Genomic DNA, 21,625 nt, shown 5'->3' on the forward strand with positions numbered 1-21,625 from the left:
CCAGATGAACACAAAAGGGTTGGCTTATTTGTCATGAGGACAGCTGCTCAGTCTGTGAAACAAGAAGTAAGCTATGGTTTCATTAATGATCAGGCGCAATACTATTGTCCGGACATCTTTAATCTAATATTATTAATGCTGTAAAGTTGGTGAACTGCTAAAACAATTGTTTTATTAGTTCCTATTTAAGTTGATACAAAGTTTAAAGAGGGAAAATGGAGTGTGATGTCTTGATGCAAAAGTCCAGCACCTTCTGAGTATTGGTTCTTGTAGCTTTAGTTATCTGCCGTTGCTAACAACTTCTCGTCTAAGTATCTTTCTGGAAATCTCTCAACCTTTATACCTGTTACAATATCCAAGTCTACTGTGGATATGGTATTATAATTTTTGAATAATTAGGTCAACAAGAGAGCTCAAATCTCCTAACAGACACTGACCCTTTCAATCCCTACAATCCAAAACCGCACCTTTTTCTAAACAACAAAGTCAGCCAGGGCTGGGGGACAGCACGATAAGTATTTCACAATCCAGTCGGCAAGAAAGACTTCAGCTAAAACCAACTGGCCCAGCTAATTTTTGCCACAAATGGAAAGTAGGCCTTTTGACGTGGCAGAAAGTAAACAGAACAGACTATGAACCAAAACAAACAGGTGGTGCCATAAAAAGAAACGGCTGCCTTTCATAGTCAACATTTGAAATGTAAAAACAAGGATGAATTAAAATATATATTTTGCCATGGCTGAGTAGACCAAAGAAGGCGATGTGTTTCCTGGTGTTTTTCTATATAAAGCATAGCTTGTTGTCTGAGAAAGTGACACCACTGCTTTCAAGTGGTCTTGAGTTGTCCTAAATTCACAAATTTATATAAGAGTACAACAAAATTAGACTTTTAGTCTTGCTCTTTGTCTCGTCAGTCCCCCAGGCCGATTCACTCCCATGTCTGTTATTCAGTACTGATAAACTTTCATCTTCCTACACTGCTCAGAAAGAATGCTAATGCTAAAAATGCTATAGCTAATGCTCTTATATGACCGTTGATTATCTCTTTCAGCAAAATTCATTAATTTTACACAACCACCACAAGACTACATTAAAAGAAATTATAACAGTAGTCAATATACAACGCAGAGTAGGGATGTTTTCAGTTTCTGAATTGCTGAATTGCTGAATTGAATCATGGTATGCAAAGCAGGCCGTAGTGCTGCGTTCATGTACTCCTTGGAGTTGGAGTCACTCTTCCAACTTCGGTGAGTTCACGTGCGTTCAGTTTAAAGAGATGGATTTAATGTCCTATTTGGCCGTTAAATTGAGATCTGATGCAGATAAATAAGACATATGGATATATCTACTAGACCTGGCCTTTATTAACGGTTAAACGGAAAATTTGTGTTAAGACGTTTTTTACTCGGACACAAACGACGATACCACTCAAAGTATATTTGGGCAAAAGAGGCAAATCGATCAAAGGTGGGGTTTTTTTCTTAAACAAAAAATGTTTTTCCGTCATCAGTCAATGGCTATAACGTCAATTTTATTAGTCAGTATCACATTCTTGTTCCGACTTAGCTGGCGTATATTTTCAATTGTGAAATTCGTTTTTCCGAGGTGTCCAACAACACATGAATGAGGCGCTAGTATAAACTCTCAAAACATACGTTAGCATTAGCATAGACACATCATTATTCAAAGAAAGGCAACCCTAACCAGCCATGAAAATCTCTGTTTGCTGAATAAGACCTAAACGTCTCAGGAGGTGTGTTCTGGTAAAAATGTGCGTCATTTCTTCAGAGTAGCTAACCCAATGTGCTTTAAACAGCAAATTTAAGACGTTTTGGCTTGATGGTATACTTTAAACTATGCCACCCCTACTTCCATTTAAATAAAGGATCTGGGTACTTCTTAAAAACACTTTTGGTAGTTCAAACGAAATCATATGAAGCTGTTTGGTTTGTACTCTGGAAACAGAAGCAGTCTGGTGGTAGCTTTGTGTTTCCCCCACATACCTCAGTCATCCTATAGTTAGCTCATCTTTAGGGACCCCAGCTTTCCAGTCTCAGAGGCCGGGTTTAGTCATAATGATCCTTCTGTTATCACGTACTAATGGGGCACTTTCAGATCTAATGGAGACATTCCACATGGGGACTGATCAGCTGATGTTTCAGGAACCTGGAGGTGTCAGTCAGGCTCACTGATGTTTTGGATTATACCGCCCCCTGCTGACAGAACAGAAGCACGAACCATGAAGACGCACGGTATGTTCCCAAAAGTCAGTTTGTGATGCAATAAATAGTTTTCAGGTAGGATAAAGCTAATTTATAATTCAGGCATGTGGTTTTGGCTTCATAGAGGGAAATTATCTTTCAAGCTAAATTCCCAGATACTGCAGAGAAATATTTCCGGAGCTTGTTGTGCAGCTTTGAGTCAGGATGACCTACAGTATTTATAGGCTGGGAGGCTGCTGTACACATGATATCTTGATGAGTTAAGATAGTTTTTTGTTTTTTTTTTCTTTCTTTTTTTAAATAACACTAAGAGCCTGTAAAACTGAAAACTTAAATTACTGATTAAAATGCATTAAAACCTTTAAAAATTTCAGTTACTGACTGACATTTACATAAAGACACACTTAGCAGGGTTTATAGATACCCAAAATTAGTTCCCCTTTAAAAAGAGATCAGGTCGTTGGTTTTTGTTTTTCTTTGTTCTTTAATGTTCAGTCTAAACGTTTTCATGTATTTGATCGTTTTTTTGTCTGCTGTATTTTGTATATTTTGTTTCTTTGTTTTTCTTCTCTGAATTATCTGTGTTTTTGCATGAGGACTGCATCCTAATGATGTTTAAGTTTGTATTTGGTTTGTTTATACTGTTAAACAATGAGCTTAGAGACTGGCAGTGGCATCATTTAGGTCCCGAATGAGACTTAACTCAGCACTATACTATTTAAATGACCCAATTAAAAAGTTTACTGGCATACTATAGTTCAACACCAAGGAAACAAAAATAGAAAAGTGTGAAGTGGACTAATTGAAATTTTGTTTAAATATTCTAGACATGTCAACTTGTTTATCAGTGCTTCCAAATGTATATAGGACCTTATGAGGCCTGTGTGTACCCTATGAGCCCTTCAGCTGTCAGCTCCCATCTGTCAACAGTCTCTGCTCTGTGTAGCCACCATTGTTAACTGTTTTCAATTCCATGTTGTGTTTAAGTCAGCTGCATCTTCTGTCTTTTGTGTGTTTTTCTTGTTTTGATCCTGAAGTATTTTCTTGACATGAAGTATTTTGATACAGCAAACTCAGATGGATTTTGAGGTCTCAGCCGTGGAGATGGAGAGCAAACAAGCAGAGGCGTGTTCAGACAGTTTGGACTGGAGTGGCTGAATTTAGGGACTGACTCAAGTGGGAGTGGTATGAGGTGTGTGAGCACATACATTCACACAAAACACATGCACATTCTCCACACATTTCTGCTTTGTCCTTGGATATCACACGTTTGTCTAATTTTGTCTGTATTGATTTTTAATCTCTAAATGAAAACAATGGGCTGTACTGTGGTGCAGTGGTTACTGCTGTTGCCTCACAGCAAGGATGTTCCTGTTGCTTTTCAGAGATCGCCACGTGCATGCATGGTTCACTTTGGGCACTCAGGCTGCCCCTCACAGTCCAAAAATATTCTTTGAAGGTTGATTAGTCACTCTAAATTGTGTGTGTGTGTGTGTGTGTGTGTGTGTGTGTGTGTGTGTGTGTGTGTGTGTGTGTGTGTGTGTGTGTGTGTGTGTGTGTGTGTGTGCGTGTGCGTGCACGCACACGTGTGAGAAAGAGATGGTCCCACCCAAGGATGGCTGGATCCATGAACAGGATAAAACGATGATGGATTGTAAAATTACATATTTATAATTCTACTTTGAGTCTAAAGGAAAGATTTTTCCAAAGTCACAGCTCAGAAAACTAATAAACTGAAACTTGCCACCATGAAAATCAACAGTTAGCCTGTTGCAATACTGCCTGTGTAGTTGTAAATTTTAAGTCCCGCCCTTGAAGAGGAAAATAGCCAACCAGTGTTAAGGATTTCAGGGTGGCACCTGGGGTGACCAATAAATTATAAACAAGGGCCCACCCAGGGTTATTTCTCTTGACACAGCCCTGGAAAAGAGCTGAGCAGTAACCAAATAAAGATCTGTTGACTTCAACTGTCTTTGTGCACGCTGATGAGGCAACCCTGCTGAAACCTCCAGTCATGGTCTGAGTAAATGCATGACCATCATCAAAATAGCTCATGGATGCTTAATCCATTAAAAGACCAAATTAAATAAGTTTGATGTATTTATAATGTTGGTCAGCAGTTTGTACTTGGAGTCCCCTTTTCCATTATGTTTGCCACATTTACCTCTCATAAACTTTCCATGTGTAGCAACCTTTCCTGAGCTGCAGCCAGAGAGAGAAAAGCAGGAGCTGGAGCTGGAACAGTCAGTGTCATGAAGGAGTTATGGCTGAAATTTCCAACTGAACTTTCTTCTCAAGAGATGTTCAAAGCTCCACACCAGCTTTCTCCATCCCTCAGTGCTCCTAGCATGCCCATGTATGGCTGCACCAAACTGATTCACACCAATAAAGCTGTCAAGAAAACATATAATGCCACTTAGGCGTCTTTTTATGTTGGTGTAGTTTTACTGCTTTTACTGTTTTGCCTTAATTAAACATTTTTGCCTTTGTTTCTAGCAGCCATGCTATTTTTAGCTGCAAGAGTTCACATGTCAGAAAGTCAGATCCACAAAGCCTCACAGCAGATTGAGTGATGTCTCAAAAAAGCAGCAAAAGAGGTCCTGACTCCCTCCCCAGGTGGCACTGTTCCTCCAGACAAACCTGCCGTGTTTACAGAGGAGCTAACAAACGATTCCTCATACAAAGCTTTCAAACAGCTTCAGCAGACACAGCCAAGCCTCATCATCCTCTCATGAGGTCAGAATACCTTTGGTCTCAACACTTTACCTTCCCACCAGGCACAGATTCAACATCCAAAGAGAGAGGATGAACCAGAAACAGTTTTTTCAAGTTGAATTAGCAACTAAACCCACCTTAAAACAAGTGTTGAAAAAACTTTTTCTGTTAACTCCTAAACATGTATCTGGTATTTCAGAATAAAACAAGACATAATTGCAGTTTTTTTGAAACACAGGGTCTAATATCCTATCTCCCCTTTCCAAGTGCTTAGCTGAGAGGTTTTCTCTTGCAAGATGGACTCATATTCAAGTAAAATAAAGGCTCTTTTATTCCTTAAAACAAAGGACACTTATTCATGCCGTAAAGTGGGTTTGTGGAGAAGTCAGAACTCTGCACGTCTCATTAAGAGGTTTCCTTTTCCACACTTTTTTCGAGTGCAAGGAGGATTTTGTACGACGAGAAAAACACACCAAACCCGTTCACTTTCATGTATAATTTATATTGAAAACATGTTAAAAACATTAGTTTCCCTTTATAAAACCATAACAGTTACCTGTGGTCATAATTACAACAGTGTCCTTATAATCAATCTTAGATTTTGCTGAATACCAGAGGAAGTAATGAGTCGCTCAGAGCTCAGTTTGGATGGTTGTCCATCTGTGAGGCAGGCTGGTAGGACTGGATATCCTCACCAATGAACTCTGACACTGTGAAGAAAAGGAGACAGATATATAATCCTGATTATCACTCCATCCATTCATCCACCTCAGATAGTTACAAGACAAAGTAAGCAACATGTACTGTATTTTTAAGCTGGTGATTAATTCTTTTATCTTTAGGCTACTTATTTGTTAACAGAGGAGATAGTCCTATAATAATGCAACTCAACTAAACACAGGATCACTGTGTCTGTGGGTTAAAAACGTCGAATCGCTTTGACAAATGTGACTAACAATAACAAAGCTAGCACCACCAGTCTTCAGTCACCCTGTAAGGTAAACATCTACATGCCTGTGTTGATTGGACATTGCTCTGGTCATGTGGTAATCATCCAGTTTAACCTTACACAGCCTACAAACAGCTTAATTTTCATTATGACAGTAGCTGTTAACTCAAAACACCGCTCTATGAAGTGGAGCGTGGCTGCATTTTTGCTACAGCTTCCGCACAACAAATGATTGGTATTTCAGGCTTGGTACCAAGAAGCAGGGAGGATGGTGTCCACTCGACTTAGGATGAGGATGCCAAATAGTAATGATGTTCCCAAGACCTCTATCTCACCAACATGACAGATAGTTTCCTTAAAAACCTGGGTCCTTTCCACACCCACACTTTTTTTTTCAGGAAAATTATTGACAATTTTAAAAAAGCTGCAACATTTAAATTGTTACTCTTTGTGACTCAAAGGTGATAAAAAAATATCATAAGCAAAATGATAAAGCAATATTTTTTGTGGATTTTTTTAAAGGGTTAATAAACATCTTGTTTGCAAAAAAATAGAATTTTCTGGCAATTTTTAAGGGTGAGGCTTTTCAGTGTTAACACAGCACTGTTTTGTGGTAAACTTATTGGGTTCTTAAAGTGCCTGTGGCTGCAACTGACTAAAAAACAAACCAAAATCCCAGACAGTGCCAGAAATACATTTGTTGTATCCTGTTATAACCCTTTTTTATCTCATCTTATTAAAAGAAAATGTCAGTTTTGTTTAAGCTAGCATACAGAAATTCTTGATTAGATCATTTTTCCACATGAGAACACTGTTTCCCACACAGTAGACACATTTATAATAATATTCTTATCATTTAGAAATTGCTTTATGGTTCATCTTTCAGTCCAATCTTCAACAACAAGAACAAAAAAACACAAATAAAGACATTGGCACGTACCTTCTTCAAATGTGATGTGGTGCATAGAAACAGGGCTACTGAACTCCAGAGGACACTCCTGGATCTTGGCATCCCTCTCCCCCTCGTGTCCCAGCCCCTGCACCCTCCCCTGAGGATCCCAGCCGTCGTAGTGGGTGTAGGGCCCTGGGCAGATGTCCTGATACGAGCTGAGGTTGGAGGGTGGAGAGGGGCACACCTCCTGAGGGTAGGTGGAGTACTGAGGGTAAGGGGAAGTGGTAAGGGGAGGCAGGGGGGAGGTGGAGATGGGGCTGCCAGTGGGAAATGGACTGAGAGAGGAGGAGTGGGACGGAGAAGGTGAGGAGGACAGGTAGGGTGAGTCCAGCCATGGAGAGGGGGAGGGAGAGGGAGGCTGTGGGCCGCGGGGGTACAAGGGGGGAAGGAGCTCTGTGAAGCCCAGCTCCAGGTTCTCAAAGCTGGGGTGACGCTCAGACAAAGTTGCCCTGGACCCGCCGGGATCCTCCAGTGAAGAGTCGGGTTTTGAGCAGTACTCGTCATGGTAGCCCATCGGCGGGCAGGGAGGAGAGTAGGTGGAGGGGTAAGGGGGCAGGTGGAAGCCCAGACCTCGATCATCAGCCATAGGGTCACCTCTCATGTGGAAACCTCTGTCCATCCTAGATTGACCCCCGACAGGACACATGGGACCCCCATCCAGGGGGATAGCAGAGGGTCGAGACAACAGCGGGTCCTCCTCTTTGAACATAACTGTGAGACAGAAACAGTTCAGTTATTTTCACTGTTTATGTTCTTCTGATGAAGACTCACTCTCACTCAGTGGTCTAACCTTTTTGACATCATTTAAGGGAATTTTACTCAGTGCTTTTTGATAATACAAGCTTCATCTTAAGATTCATGGAAAACATTGGTTTAAGCATTCAAGTACTGTTTCTTCTTTAAGTGTTGAATATAAAGACTTTAAGCTCCTCTGAAATTATGAGCTGTTATAAAACAAACCAACATCAATGCTGATGCCTCTATTTTACCTACCAAAGCAAACAAGACCATCAGCATAAAATCTGAAAATGTCTACTAAGAAAATTTTAAACTTCCAATGGGGTAGGTGTAAGCTGAATTATTCATAGTGCCAAACATCCTCTTTGAATTAGTGATATATTTTACTGTCATATGAAGGAGGGAAGTATTTTTGTAACAGAGACTTCTTTGTTACCAAGCGGCAACCTCTGGTCTAAGAATATGAGACAAAGCAGAGGTGCTAAAACCTGCTGTTTCTCGAGTGTCCACTTGAGGCTGGCTCCAGATGGACCAGAAGTCACATACACACCAAGCCAAAAAAAGCCATTTTCACAGCAGGCATAAACCTATTTACAGCCTGGTTCAAACAACGTCTCCTGTCTGGATTGCTGATTTCATTATCAGCACAAACTAATTTAGGGGGGGGGTTTCTAACTTTGCAGTTTAGAGGATATTAAGATCGTGAGCTCGACCAATCAGGGGCACAGCTCAGCTCACGTGACTGAAGGGCACCCTATAGCTGTACTTGAAGCCCCCCGTCACTCCCAATATGGCCACTATGATCGATCCGGACACTACATCCATTAGTTTTGCAGTCTATGTTTGTCACCAGAGGGTGCCAAAGTCAGCACAACCAAAAAAGTTCCCTACAGGAGCTTTAAATAAAAACAGAACAAAATGCATTTTGCAAAACTTAATCATTGTAAAACTGAACTCTAGGAGGTAAAATTATTAGATTAATTTAGTCACAATATAACCTGTACATGTTGGGGCCTTTTAAGAAAACCCCTCCTTAAAAAAAAACAGGGATAATAGTCACGCCTTAAAGCCATATGTCAACACATACAGTCAAAGAAAGACATGAGAAACTGAGGTGAGTCAGGGGACAGTGGACTCACTTGGGAGATACTTGAAGCAGTGAGTACTGCTTCTTTTCCTCTTTCCGTTGGAGACGTAAAGACTAACTGACACCGGCCGGCTGACAGACAGGTCGCTGTAGGCGGGAACCCTCACACACAACAAACCCTGAAAGAAATGAAAAAGAGTTCAGAGGATTTATGAGGAGCTTGTTCAGAAATGGAGGCTGATATCACAGACACAGAATTACCTCATTGCTGTTGTCTCTGTCAACATGAGCCTCCTCCTCCCACTGCAGTTTACCATCTGATGGAGGAGCAAATGAGGTTAAATGAAGTGCAGCCTGAATGGATGTGGATTCATTGTCCCTGTATCATGGCTCACATTTTAAAAACTATAGTTTAAGATAACATCTGTAAAGGAAGAAACACTAAGACATTAAACAAACTTAAAGGGTTGATACTATGGAGTAAAAACACTCTGTTCAGATTCAAAGTCCTGTGAGTGAAATCTTACCAAAAGCAAAAGTTCTCAGTGGGAGGCAGCCCTGTAATTTTCAAAGAAGCTGTTTGTTTTGAACCATGAAAATAATGATGAAAGACTGAATCATTTCTCCCACATGACTTCAAGTTGGCTGAATCTAAGTGACCAATTAGCCCTCCTCCTAATCCTCCTTTTTGCTATTTCATGTCAACAAGTATGCTTAAATTTCACTGGAATTTGTTCTGTTGTGAATCCAGATGACTGTAAAAACTGTCCCTCTGCGACAGTTCGAGCCTGTTTCACAACACAACGCTTTGTCCAGCTATCATGTCGTCTCACTTCATGGTGTAATGATTCCTGCTATTTTAAACCCACATTGATTTAGTATTTCCAAAAAGTCGCTCAAACAGATTAGAAATGCATAAAAAAATTCTCCACATTTAATTTCTGTATCTATTTTACCAGCTGCGTTTGATTCGGGATCTGAAAACAACACTGCAACATTTACCTGTCCCTCTCTCCATGAAGAGGACTCTGGAGATCGGCAGAAAGTTGGTGCCGCTCAGCAGCAGCTCCTCTCCTCCCTCCACAGAGCTGGACGTAAGACTTACAGACTCGATAACGGGCAGTTCCTGCGCCGAACGCTGGGCTGGATTATTAAAAAAAGAAAAAACCTTCATTATTAATCAATAATCTTCTAATTTAATCTGATTTATATCTTTCAGAATGCGCAAAATTGGATGTTAAAGGTATACAGAAATCTGGTGAATACATGCTAGCTTTGGTGACTGTCTTTTGCACCTCAAATATGCTGGAGTTCAGTCTTAAAAAACCAAATCATTCAAGCTACTTACAGCATTCAATGGGTATTGAAGCAACCTGTAGTGCCAGGACTCGGCCAGGTGGGGCTACAGGGGGCGCTAAAGGGAGGTGTGTGCGAAAAACCAAACGAACTCGAGTGTTTTTCCGTCCAACGTCTGTTTCTCCTTTCCTCAGCTCGATGTCTGAGTTCCTCAGCTTCAGAATCCCAGCACAGTCGATGCTGTGACACAAACATTTCTTATGCTTCTAAAAAGCTTTTCTGGTCATTTGTTGTGCCTATTTCCACAGATAATTTATCGTCAACTTATTTACATCGTTATTTATCTGTTTACTGGAATCTAAATTAAGTACACATCACAGTCTTGTGTCATGTCTCTTTCATACTCACAGGGCAGTCATGTTGTTTTCCGGATTAAGCGGGATGTCAAGCAGCTTGGTACCAGCCTGGACACTCTCGTGACTGGCAGTACCCACCATCTTTCCAGTCACCCTGAGGAAAAAAACTAAATTTAACATCCTTTAGACATCACGTTTTTGTCTTCTAAGAAAAATCCCAGGATCTGGAGATCTGGACTGGGTGTACAAACGGATAAAACACCCTCCAATCTCTAACAAGATGAACTGGTGCAAACTAACAGTCCACTTCATTTCGCCTTTTTCAAGCAAAAGCACCACATTTGAAAGTTAGTTCGTAGTTATTTCAGATTGTTGAGGCAGATTTGATCATTGTAAATCTGAAAAACTTCCTCGACATCTTTTACATTTCCTACATGAGGCTGACGTCCTCATCCGCAGTGAGTTGCTTTGAGAGTAACTGGTGCAAGACATTTCCTGGACCAACACTGGAACCAGTTGGTGGTGAGTTATGCAAAGATTACAGCCCCAGTGGTCAAGTTGTAATCTGCACTTCCTTGAACATCATTAAAAACTGATGCTTGGAATAATGTTTATGATACATGTAGAGTTAGTACCTGTGTATCTGATAGAAAGGATGCGGCCTGATCGATCGGTCGTCAGCTGTTCCAACGAAAACCTGCAGGGAGAGCGGCTTCCTCTCTGTGTATCCACACAGCTGCAGAGACACGCAGTGAGAGGGGGAATCAAACTGAGATGAGGCCACAACATGTGTCCAGACACTCTGTTCCAGCATCTCAGAAAGACAACATTCATGCTACATTTGTTCTGAAGTCTTGTTAGGGATTAAAATTAAAACAAGGACAGTTTGGCCTGTTGGTTAAGTCAGGCACCCCATGTAAAGAGGCCCTCACTGTCTTCCTGCTCTATCCACTGCCCGGTCCTCTCTGGCTCAAAGCACAACAGTCCAGTATATAACTTATAAGCAAGAAAGAAGAGTAAAAGTGGTTTAATACCATCATAAATACATAGGCATTTTGACTATGCCAGTTTGTGCAGCATTCCTATCAAAGACATGTCCTTTCACCTTGACAACAGGATGTCCCGTTGGTGCAGCTTTGACAGCTCCTCTGCTTCCCTCTGTCTCATAGTGAGCTCTATGGTGTGGGCGGGGCTGTACCTCGATGCGCAGCTCGTACTGGTCAAACTGGGATGGCAGCGGCCAGTCAAGAGGCGGCAAGGCATTTGACCTAGAGGTGAGTTGGACATTAGATTAAGATCAACTGATTATACATACAGGACTAAGACCAAATATTCTGCACAACCAAGTTATGAATCAGCTGTTTTTTGGTTTTTGTCTGGAATCACACCCATTCACTCCATTCGATGTCTCTAAAAGGACAGTGAAGACTATCTGGTCCGTTTGAATTGAATTACCGGTATCAACTTTTACGAAGCGCTGTTGTTTTAAACATAACAAGAAAGCTTTTGAAGTTTGTACAGTAGTTTAGTAGCTGGCTTCATTTAGTGCTAATGACAGCCCGGTGCTCTGGGACGTGTGGGTAATGTGTAATGTTTGTGAATCCTGGTTAGCTATGTCCTGCCAGTCATCTACCAATCAGAGCCAACGTAACCTCACTCTTCATTTTATTGATAGACTCTCAAGTTTGAACAGACCACTGCAGAATAACTGCTGACTGTGGGTTGGAAAGAACATTATCACAAACAGTTTAGCCCATGTGTTAGCCTCTAGCTTGTGTTTTAGCCTTTAACTCGTGTATTAGCCTCTAGCCACCTTAAAGCTCATGTATGAGGCTGATTTTTGCACCCCTGTGGACAAATGGGGACAACTTTGTCCTATTGAGTTAGAATAAACTGTATTTTTTTAAAACTGTGTATGTCAATTTGTGGTAAAAGAAGCGATAAACAAGTATTTTCTGGGTACAGCCATGGAGAGCAAGTGTTAAGCTGGGCATTTCTTTTTTCTAGTTCCACAAACTAAACTTTTGAGATAATTAATTTGAGTGTTGCGAATTTTGAATTTATTAATTTGATTGGGATGATGCAGTTTAACATAGTTTCATAACAAGGCATGAATCTGATGTGCTGCACAGAGAGTTCATAGCAAGTGCTAGTTTCCAACTCTTGTCCCTATTTGGGCTTTTGAGTAACTAGATCATAACATCTACATTTCTCAGCAAAAAAATGGCAAAAAAGTTATAGAAAAACAGTACAATGAAAAAACACATCAACATATAACTCTGTGAATGGCATGTGTATCCTCACCTGAATAGAGGGCTGTGGGCGTTGGCTCGAGTCCGGCCCCAGGCTAGAGCAGGGGGCACAGAGAGGTAGTCCATACCCACTGAGGGGGGCTCTCTCCTGGTCTGCTGTGTCTCTGGCAGCATGCAGGGTGAGCTGTGGCCTGGAGCCTGCTCCTGATCCACCTCCCTGGGAGACAACTGCAGAACAAATTTTAGTTCAACACAGCAGTTTCATTTTAAAAAAAACATTTAATTGACTTTCATTTGGAGCAAGTTTCTCAACCTGTTCCAGTGACGTCTTCCTGGTTTTCTGTGGGATGCTAAGCTCACAGCTGCTGGGCGGCGCCTGTGACAGACTGATGGAGTCTCCACCCTCCAGGTTGCATCCCTGCAGGTCTTCTGAGTAGCTGCTCCTACGTGACGTACAGGGGGAGGCTAGAGGGGAGTTTCTGCGCTTTTTACCACCAGGTGACGTGGGCCTTGAGGATGGAGAGAGCCCAAAATTAATGGTGGCCTCATTAAGCTCCTCCTCCTCCACCAGCAGCGAGTCACAGCTGGAGGCAGGGCTGAGCCAGCCGCGGGAGGAAGGGCTGGAGGCGGGGCTAGGGCTGAGGGAGCCCGGGCACCTATCGCGGTAACTAAAGGGGTCCAGTAGGGGGAGGTAGAGGCGATCACGGTCCCAGCCACCGTTGCCCCCCATGTCCCAGTAACTAGGAACGGTGGGAGCCGGGTCGTCCTCAGGGGAGATAGTTGTTATCTGAATGCTGGGACACTCGACCACACGAGACTCTGAAACCTGGAGGAAAGAAAGAAACACAACTTTTTTTAACTGTTTGTAGAGAGGATGTATTAACAGTCCGTCAGGATGTCTTACCTGTACAGAGCGTGCTGGCAGGCTCTCATAGGTCCCGCTGAACTCTCTGACTGGGGCTCGGCGTGGCGGTGGGGAATGCATCCCAGCCCTCTGGTTGGCTGAGGCTGGTGGGCTTGGGATGCTGATTGAGTGTCCTGCATGATTGGCAGCCAGGTGGTTCTCTGTACCTTATAAAACAGGAGGACAGGTACAGTTCAGATCACTGGCTGAGCTTGTTGGCTGCAGAATTTACAGTTTGTTCGTTTTCTCAATATGCATGTTTGCTCCTGCATGGAAACCATTTGCTTTTTGGCTCGCTGAATTCATATAAAAAAATGCTTCTTTTCCATTTTTCACACATTCTTTCCTATTATATCATATGCTGTGGCTTTTGGGGTTGTTTAACCACACATTAATCCTTTATTTATATACCACAAAATGACAGTAAGCTTTTGAAACGTGTTCTTTCACATGTGGCCCAAGAAACACTCATTAGCTGTCACTCAAACTATTTTAATGGCTATTTGTGGATAAAAAGGTTTCATTTTTTATTGTCAACATGCAGAAATCATTTGTTACACATTTTACTGATGTGAAATTGTTACCATATTGAATTATACACCACTGGAGCTATTTCTTTTGGACTTTGATCTGTACACATTTTGTTTGTCTCTTCATAGATAAGAGATTTGTTTGTTGTTTTGGAGCAAGATTAAAGTCTGCAGATGTCAAAGTGGCTCTTTTTGGTTATACACTTGATGTTAAGATATTTAGTATGATGATATGAGTTTGGTATTAATCTAATCATTCTGCTCTCAGGCAGAAAATGATTTCCAGAAATCTTGACCCTTCATCCTGTTTTGTTCTCAGTTAAATAAAATATTGATTTGTTCTTCTATGAACAATACAGATTAAGTTGTTGGATTCTACATTCCAACAATAGACTGTATACCCGAATCTACAAACTGTGAAGCCATAATGTTTAGAGCACCCCCTACTGACTGGCTGCAGTAAGTGCTATAACCCCATATCTTGAATGTTAACATGAAACATCAGTGAAACCATAAAATTAAAACTTTCATAAAACTATTTTGTTTTGTGAAAAAGACAAATGATGGAAGCTGTTGACAAATCCAGATCCAACCTGAGGGATCTTCAACATTAAAGCGGTATGTTTTATGCATTTTATGGTTAATGGAGGGGATATGGCGTCAGACCCGCTGCTCTAACAACCACATTGCTTCTGCACATGCCTTGGCTCAACTAGGACATTATTTAACTATTTAATGTGGGTTAGATGAACATAAATATTGCAACCTGTGAATTACATGACATAGCACGATTTGAAACCATATTGCATAGCCTCATTCAGACATGTGGCAATAATTTTACTTAACACCATTAAAAGTTTTATTTCTGAGCTGAAAGAACAAATGTATTTCCTTTTTCTTCATATTTCAGCTGCAGGGAGTAAGGGGGGGGATTATGACCAAAATTATTCAGCTTTTGGCTTACATATGAAGATTTCAGTCTCTACATCTTCCTTACAGATGTCATAAAGCATTCTCAACCAAACTTTTCTGACATCACCAAACAATCATCTGAAAGATACCACAGCCGACGGCCACAGTCATCACCGCAGCATTTCCCAAACGTGGAGTGGTCGGCCTGCACTCAGAGCCAAACAGTAGTTACCCTGTAATGAGCGAGGCTCCATTGGAATCATTGTTGTGCTGCTGTGGCGGAGGGCCATGCAGGCAAATTTTGGGCAACATGGACACACAACAGCAACTGCCAACAAATTAAGACTCGGGGTGAAAAACCTCTTCAAATGTTTCCTGGCAACAAAAAATATTTCCAAGTGATTAAAGCCGCAGCACAGAGGCAACTCTTCTGCAGGAGGATTTTTCACATGAAACAATGATTTAGATGTTTGTGAGCAGACCAGTGGAGGAGTTTATGAGCCATGAAACGTACCTAACACTTATTGAACACTATAAAAACTGATTTCAAGAGTGCAACATCTAATATACTGTATTTTTTGTTCTGTGTCCTGAGCTGAACTTCTCATAAAAAAAGTAGTGTGATGGGGTTCCCAAACTGTGGACCAAGAACCAAGAAAGGGACGCTAGATGATTAACAGGATGAAAAAGTAGAGATGGAAATATGACTTCCTTATGGCTGTTGCTTTTCTTCAATTCAATTAATATATAATTTACCATCAGAGCCTCTCATTACTATCTATAAAACATGTACTAATTTGTGTTTAATCCAGAAATTCAAGGAGACCTCATTTGAAGTCTGACAGAAATACCGGCTGTTTCAGCTACTGTGTAAAGTCCCTCTTAAGGGACTCACAAGTTTCATTTAGAGCATTGTCTTCACTGAGCCACACCTGTAACACCAGCCAACGCCTTTGCCATTTTTTTATACTTAGTTGGGGATGTTGGCAGCTGTGTTAGCAAAAACACTCAAAGATGTAAACAAGAAGCTGTACACAAGCTGCAATTTCTGATGTTGACATTCCAGGCATATGTGTAAGTCCAAAAAACCTTCAACCAGTGTGAAGAGTCCCACTCAAAAATCAGCAACTTTTCAGCAGAGATAAACAGATGAGGGCTCCTTACCAAAATTCTTCATTCCCAGTCACTTTACTGGGGTTGATTTTTTCTAAACTCAGCTGTTTTGATTAAAACCATGACACAGAAACAACATCTAGAACTATAACAGGGAGCGTGGCTGATTATTTTTTCTGCTAATCCTGTCTCTTCAGAGTCCCTAAATCATGTATGAAACCAGTTTTATTTTCAGACAAGTAGGAGACTTGAATTCAACATTTTCTTGGCATTTTCTGGAAGCCATGAGTTTGTCATTTAATTTTAGGTGTTATGTTCAACAAGTCATGTACTTCCAGTTCTGCTTGATACACAGACGTGGCCTCTGTGAAATCACCTGTTGGTTTTTGAAGCAGATTGGAAAGGCTGACTTAACCTAACTATGGTCGACTGAACTGCAGACAAATTGGTTGATCTCTCTCATGCTGTAAGCTTTCTAGCTAACTGTGCCTCTAATTATGCAAAACTTGAAATCTTCTAAACTATAAAGTCAATGAGGAAAAAAAATAGTGTCTATACAGTGTGGATAGTTAGAAAAACAAGATATTTAATGCAGTTTGTTCCTTTTCTGCCAGGATGTACATACTTTTTGTTATAGTAAAAACCTAATATTTCAATGGGTGTGTATGTAGTTTCTGTTGCTTCTGGGGCCAGCCTCAAGTGGACACTCAAGGAACTGCAGTTTTTCGCTCTTCCACATTGGCTTCACGACTCAAGTCCAGCGTTTGGAGCTTGCTGCACAACTTCTTTCTTTTAAGATAGTTCAGTCAAGTCTCTATTTGTTTTCAATAAGTTAAACTTCTGCAGTGAACTTTAAAGGATTTTGATCATATGGTTATGGGATAGCTTGGCCAGCAGACTGGCAGCTAGCTAGCCAACAATTTCCCTAAATTCAGTCACCAATGTTGATTTGTTGAACACATTATGAATCTGGGTTACATTACTTTGCTTATTACAGTTTAACATTATACACACACTTTTTTATTTATTTTTGGTTAGTTTTATATTTAACAAAAAAAGTTTTGAGTTTCCTTGAGTTGCTGATTTTAACATTTTTGCCTCGGGTCTTGTTGCCACTTTGGAGGATTTTTGCAACAGTATCTGTCAGAGTGCTGTGCTATTACATCCAAATAGTCTACATTTAAAATATTACAGTAACCAAAGCTCCTGAACTGCATGCCACAGATGTTTAAAAGAAGTCTCTCTTGAGTTGCCCTTATAAATTTAATTCACTGCTTAACAAAAACAGTGTAGAAGAAACCAATTACTCTTCTACAAGTCAAGCCTTCATTTGAATTTTTCAGGCTTTCAGTTGCCGTCTATTGTATATTACTTAAAAAAAAAAAATCTATTATTTCACTGCCTGTAGAAAAAAGGGGACTCACTGACAGTTGCAGGGGTCCAACTAATTTGATTTATAGACTAAATATATTTTTAACATCTAAATTGTTTTGTTTTTTAGTATTTAAATTAATTGTATGCATCAAAAATGAAAGCTGTTCATCTAAATATGTTCAAATTCAAATCAAGTGACTTTACCCAGCAGGGCAACAATAGCAATGTGAAATTTTCATGTATACAGTATATTTTTGGTTCCCACCATAGACTGTAACATATTGACATAGTAACTGTAGTGTCACCCACCTGTGTCTGATACAGAGTTTAGTGGCACTTGGTGGTGGTAGCCAAGTCAGGTGAGCTGTGCCTCTGATTGGGTTAACTCATCATCTTGATATCTCCTAAATAGCTGTTAAAAAATCACCCCCTACACAGTGAAATTAGCTGTTAAAACTAAAGTTACTTTTTGTACCAGGCTGTAAACATGTTTATTTCTGCTTTAAATATGACTCTTCTTCTTCTTCTTTTTTTAAGTTTGGTGTGCATGTGGTTTCCAGTACAGCCTCAAGTGGACACTCAACAAACTGCAGTTCTAAAGCACTTTCGCATTGCCTCATTTCTAACAGTTAGAGGTTGCAACTTGGTTATCGTTCCTAATATATTGTTAAAACTTTACATGTTACTCTGTGCAAATTTTTTAAAAATTCAAAATGTCCGGGTTCCTGTTTTATGTAGCTAAACTTGTTTATGAGTGCTAGCACTAATTAGCAGGTAGCCTACTGTCTCTGTTCACCACTGCTAGCTTGTTAGCTACAGGCTCGCTTCTTAGCTAAAAAGCTAACATCCCCCGACCACAGGGTGGCACAATCCATGTTCAGCACTTTCAGACACATCACACCAATGACAGGATGGCAAGAGGACATTACCTTGTTGTAAACTCCCTTTGAGCTAAACAAGAAGAGCTGGGGCGTTAATATGGACGCCAGAAGTGACAGTTAAGTGTCAGAAGAGCCAACAACACAATTCAGTGAAGGAAGGCCTGCATGCTCTGAAAACACTGGGTGAAGTATTGTTCTCTTGTTTCTCCTGAAGTTTACTTTCATGCTTAGGGTGTGGTAATACAACCGTATGCCAGTGTGGGCGGGAAACAAATGAAAGAGTGGATGCGGAGATACGAGGTGTGTGTGTGTGTGTGTGTGTGTGTGTGTGTGTGTGTGTGTGTGTCGTGAAAAATGGGGGAGATGGAGGTTGAGCAAAGGAGGGAGGGAGGTGTGTGTGGTGTTTGTGTGTGTGTGTGTGTGTGTGGTGCGTGTTCAGTACACAGAGGTTGAGGTTCCTTCCCAGATGGCAGCTGTTAACTCTGCTCACACGCACAGCTGATTAGAAACACATTGAGTCTGAGGGCTGCACGCACACATGCACAAACACACAAATGCACTCACGCAATCAGAGATACACTCCGATATGAACACAAAGCTAACACACAATAACAATGTGCTCGCATGCTTACAGATGGAGGCACGCACACACATTACATGCAAGTTACACACTTCGCATAAGCCCAGGCATGCAGATGAGGTCCTCATTAAAGCACATGCAACTTCTACTACACGCACACACACACACGCACACAGAGAAGTTCCCATGCACTGAAGCCACTATGCTCCATGTCCCTCCACTTCTTATGTTACACATTAAACCATCCAATAAATGACTCTAACCAAGGCTGCTGCTGCTGTTGGAGGGCTCCAGGTGTAGCAGAGCTCCCTCACTCTCCTCCCCGGGAATGGAGCTCTCCGGCTCGGCTGCGCGCGCCGGGGATGGCCCCTGGCTCTGCCGGAGCGGCGGGTCCTCCTCAAACACCAACTTGAACTCGAACTCGCCCTCCTCCCAGCCTGAGCCCGGCGCGGCCCCCATCGCCCCCCGGCAGCGAGGACAGGATACAGATACAGTGATACAATCTTATCTCCTCTAGCGACGTTCGCGTCCTTGATACGCCTAAAAAGGACACAGATATTCCCAAAACTTTTATCCTTTTCTATTACCGCGTCATTGCGCAAATCTCCCCCCTCTTACAAGGTTTTGATTTAACTAAAGCAGCTTTTTACACGCGATGGTTACCCCTTCTTTCTCGGATGTTTGCAACTTTTTCAGCCTTCATGCCTTGCGGTCCAAATCAAATCTTCCTCCCCGGGATCTGGCAAACTTTTCCGAAACATATCCACCAGATTTAGTCCAGTACTCTTTCATTTTAACTCAGCCGCCATCCCTGTTGCTTCGTCTTCATCTGCTTCGTCTTCCCCGTTCAAGACACAGAGAGGGAGAGAGTAGAGAGAAAAAAAAAGTTTATCAAATATTTTTGTCGTCCTTTACCCTTAATTGCCTTTGGGTGGGTTTCCCAGCTTCAGTTGGTCCGTTAGTCATTCCCCATAGGACCTTGGGCCTGTCAGTCATGAATCCCCTCTGCCCAACCTCCAGCCTCCCTCCTCTCCCCCTCTTCCTCACTCACTCTGGAGGTTTCTCTGTTAGTCACTTCACATTTACTAAATAACACAACAGGCACTTCAAACCGTACACACATGGCTTTTCTCATCTTCTTTTGCATCATCCCAGCATTGCTTTCAAAGTGTTTCCTCCTTGAAGATTATCTTAGCAGCTGCATAAGCATCAGTAACTTCATTTCTCACATGTAAAACTATTTAATTATTATTCCAATCATGAGCTGGAGTCAGGGTAGGCAGCTCACAGCCTTAAAACCTGCCATTGAAGGCCTACCCCACAGCCACCAGTGCTGTGATGTTAGCTGTCAGCCAGTGAGCATAAGAGGGCCTATTTCCTGTGGCGACAAACATGACTGCCCCCCTTTTTTGGCTGTCATTCGTACCTCTCCTCCCCTTTTCTCCTACTTCTTTTTTTTCCGTTTTACCCCACTCCTCCTCCTTCCCTTGTCCCTCCTTCTCTCCTCTCCCTCCCTTTCCTCTCCACCACAGATCTGTTTCTCATTATCCTCTGTAGTCTGCTCTCTGTCTGAGTCAGGAGACGAAAAACTTAAATAAACACACTCTCTCTGCCTCCCTCCTCCATCCTCACCCCCCCTGTTCTGTCTCTCCCCTATGTCCTCCCTCCTCGTCCTCCTCTGATTCTCACAATCATTAGGCGTACAGTACGTCGTTTTGCTGTGTTACAGGGAGCTTGATTCGCTCTCCCCGTCATCCTCTTGGGGTTGTGTGGGCAGGCCTGCGATGGGCTGATGTGGAGATGTTTCAGTCTGGTTGAGGAGTGTAAAAAGTATGCTATCAGCAGGGCCATAGACAGACTTTCTGGGGTCCTGCAGACAGAATCCAGTAACAAAACCCCTCCATACAACTGCACTGTGCAAGGGTGGTTCTGCATTTCTTTAACATGAGAAACTGCAAAGTATGAAATTGTTAAGTTTGGTTTTCATTTCAAGCATTCAAATACAAATAAGATGCCATAAACTAAACTAATAGACTGGTTTAGCTTACAAGTTTAATATAATGATACATTATTTGATTTGATGGCTGCTCGTACTTGTTTCAATGGAAAATCAAAGTAATATCAGGAATTACCTGGAGTACTTTGGAGGACTTTGCTACCTATGCCAGAGGAAACATTTGCTCAACACTCAGCTTTTTTTTGACCCTCACTAGACCACAAACCAACAAGTAATGTCATGTTTACTATGTTTGTCTTACATGTAGCCTGTAAACGTAAAGACTACACCATGTTTGTGCATGTATTCTATCAGCTTTGGTGCAATTCAGTGGTTAAATAACCTTAATTAAAAGTAAATTATTAACTGTTGAAAAACTTTTGCGATGATCTAAATTAGCTCAGGCTTTTACACCAGGAATCTTTGGTTTTGTTAAGGAACATAACTTATTTTGGGTCCAACACTTCACACTGATAGTATTTTGGTAATAGCTGTTAATATTGGGGCGGCCATGGCTCAATGAGTCATAGTCTCTCAAATTTTAAAGGATTGAAGGTCTGATCCCAGCTCCCAAAAGTGCCTCTGAGCAAGACACTGAACCCCAAATTGCTCCTGCAAGTTGGGGTTCAGTGTATAGAGCTTTGTTTAGTTAGAAAGACTTTAAAGACACTTTTTGAGAACAAGTTAATCGACCATTACCATATATCAAAAGGTCAGGTTTGGGTCAACCTTGACTTTACTATTTTTACGTGATACAAGACTAGAAAA

General features: G+C 41.4%; 1 protein-coding gene and 1 long non-coding RNA gene across 3 annotated transcripts; one reads left to right on the plus strand and one right to left on the minus strand.

The window, feature by feature from the left end:
* The first annotated feature begins 1,643 nt into the window (after positions 1-1,643).
* Positions 1,644-3,408, plus strand: LOC141803739 (uncharacterized). Its single transcript, XR_012599600.1, has 3 exons — positions 1,644-1,753; positions 2,116-2,252; positions 3,291-3,408. It is a non-coding gene; the product is annotated as an uncharacterized LOC141803739 (long non-coding RNA).
* Positions 3,409-5,476: 2,068 nt separating this feature from the next.
* Positions 5,477-19,786, minus strand: nfatc4 (nuclear factor of activated T cells 4). Of its 2 annotated transcripts, XM_074688676.1 has the most exons (14): positions 19,525-19,786; positions 19,125-19,401; positions 13,472-13,638; positions 12,881-13,393; positions 12,620-12,795; positions 11,421-11,583; positions 10,951-11,051; positions 10,368-10,469; positions 10,012-10,199; positions 9,666-9,806; positions 8,925-8,980; positions 8,716-8,842; positions 6,827-7,549; positions 5,477-5,647 (listed from the first exon to the last, which is right to left on the minus strand). In XM_074688676.1, the coding sequence occupies exons 2-14, from the start codon at positions 19,318-19,320 to the stop codon at positions 5,577-5,579; spliced, it is 2,724 nt and encodes a 907-aa protein (XP_074544777.1). In that variant the 5' UTR covers positions 19,321-19,401; positions 19,525-19,786; the 3' UTR covers positions 5,477-5,576. The 2 variants fall into 2 exon arrangements, with proteins under 2 accessions (XP_074544777.1, XP_074544778.1); XM_074688677.1 differs by having other exon boundaries at positions 13,472-13,632; positions 19,125-19,786.
* Between the last annotated feature and the right edge of the window lie 1,839 nt (positions 19,787-21,625).

This window comes from Halichoeres trimaculatus, unplaced genomic scaffold, assembly GCF_033239565.1.
Source record: "Halichoeres trimaculatus isolate MK-OKI-2021-1 unplaced genomic scaffold, fHalTri1.1 fHalTri1_scaffold_15, whole genome shotgun sequence".
NCBI classification, from domain to species: domain Eukaryota; kingdom Metazoa; phylum Chordata; class Actinopteri; order Labriformes; family Labridae; genus Halichoeres; species Halichoeres trimaculatus.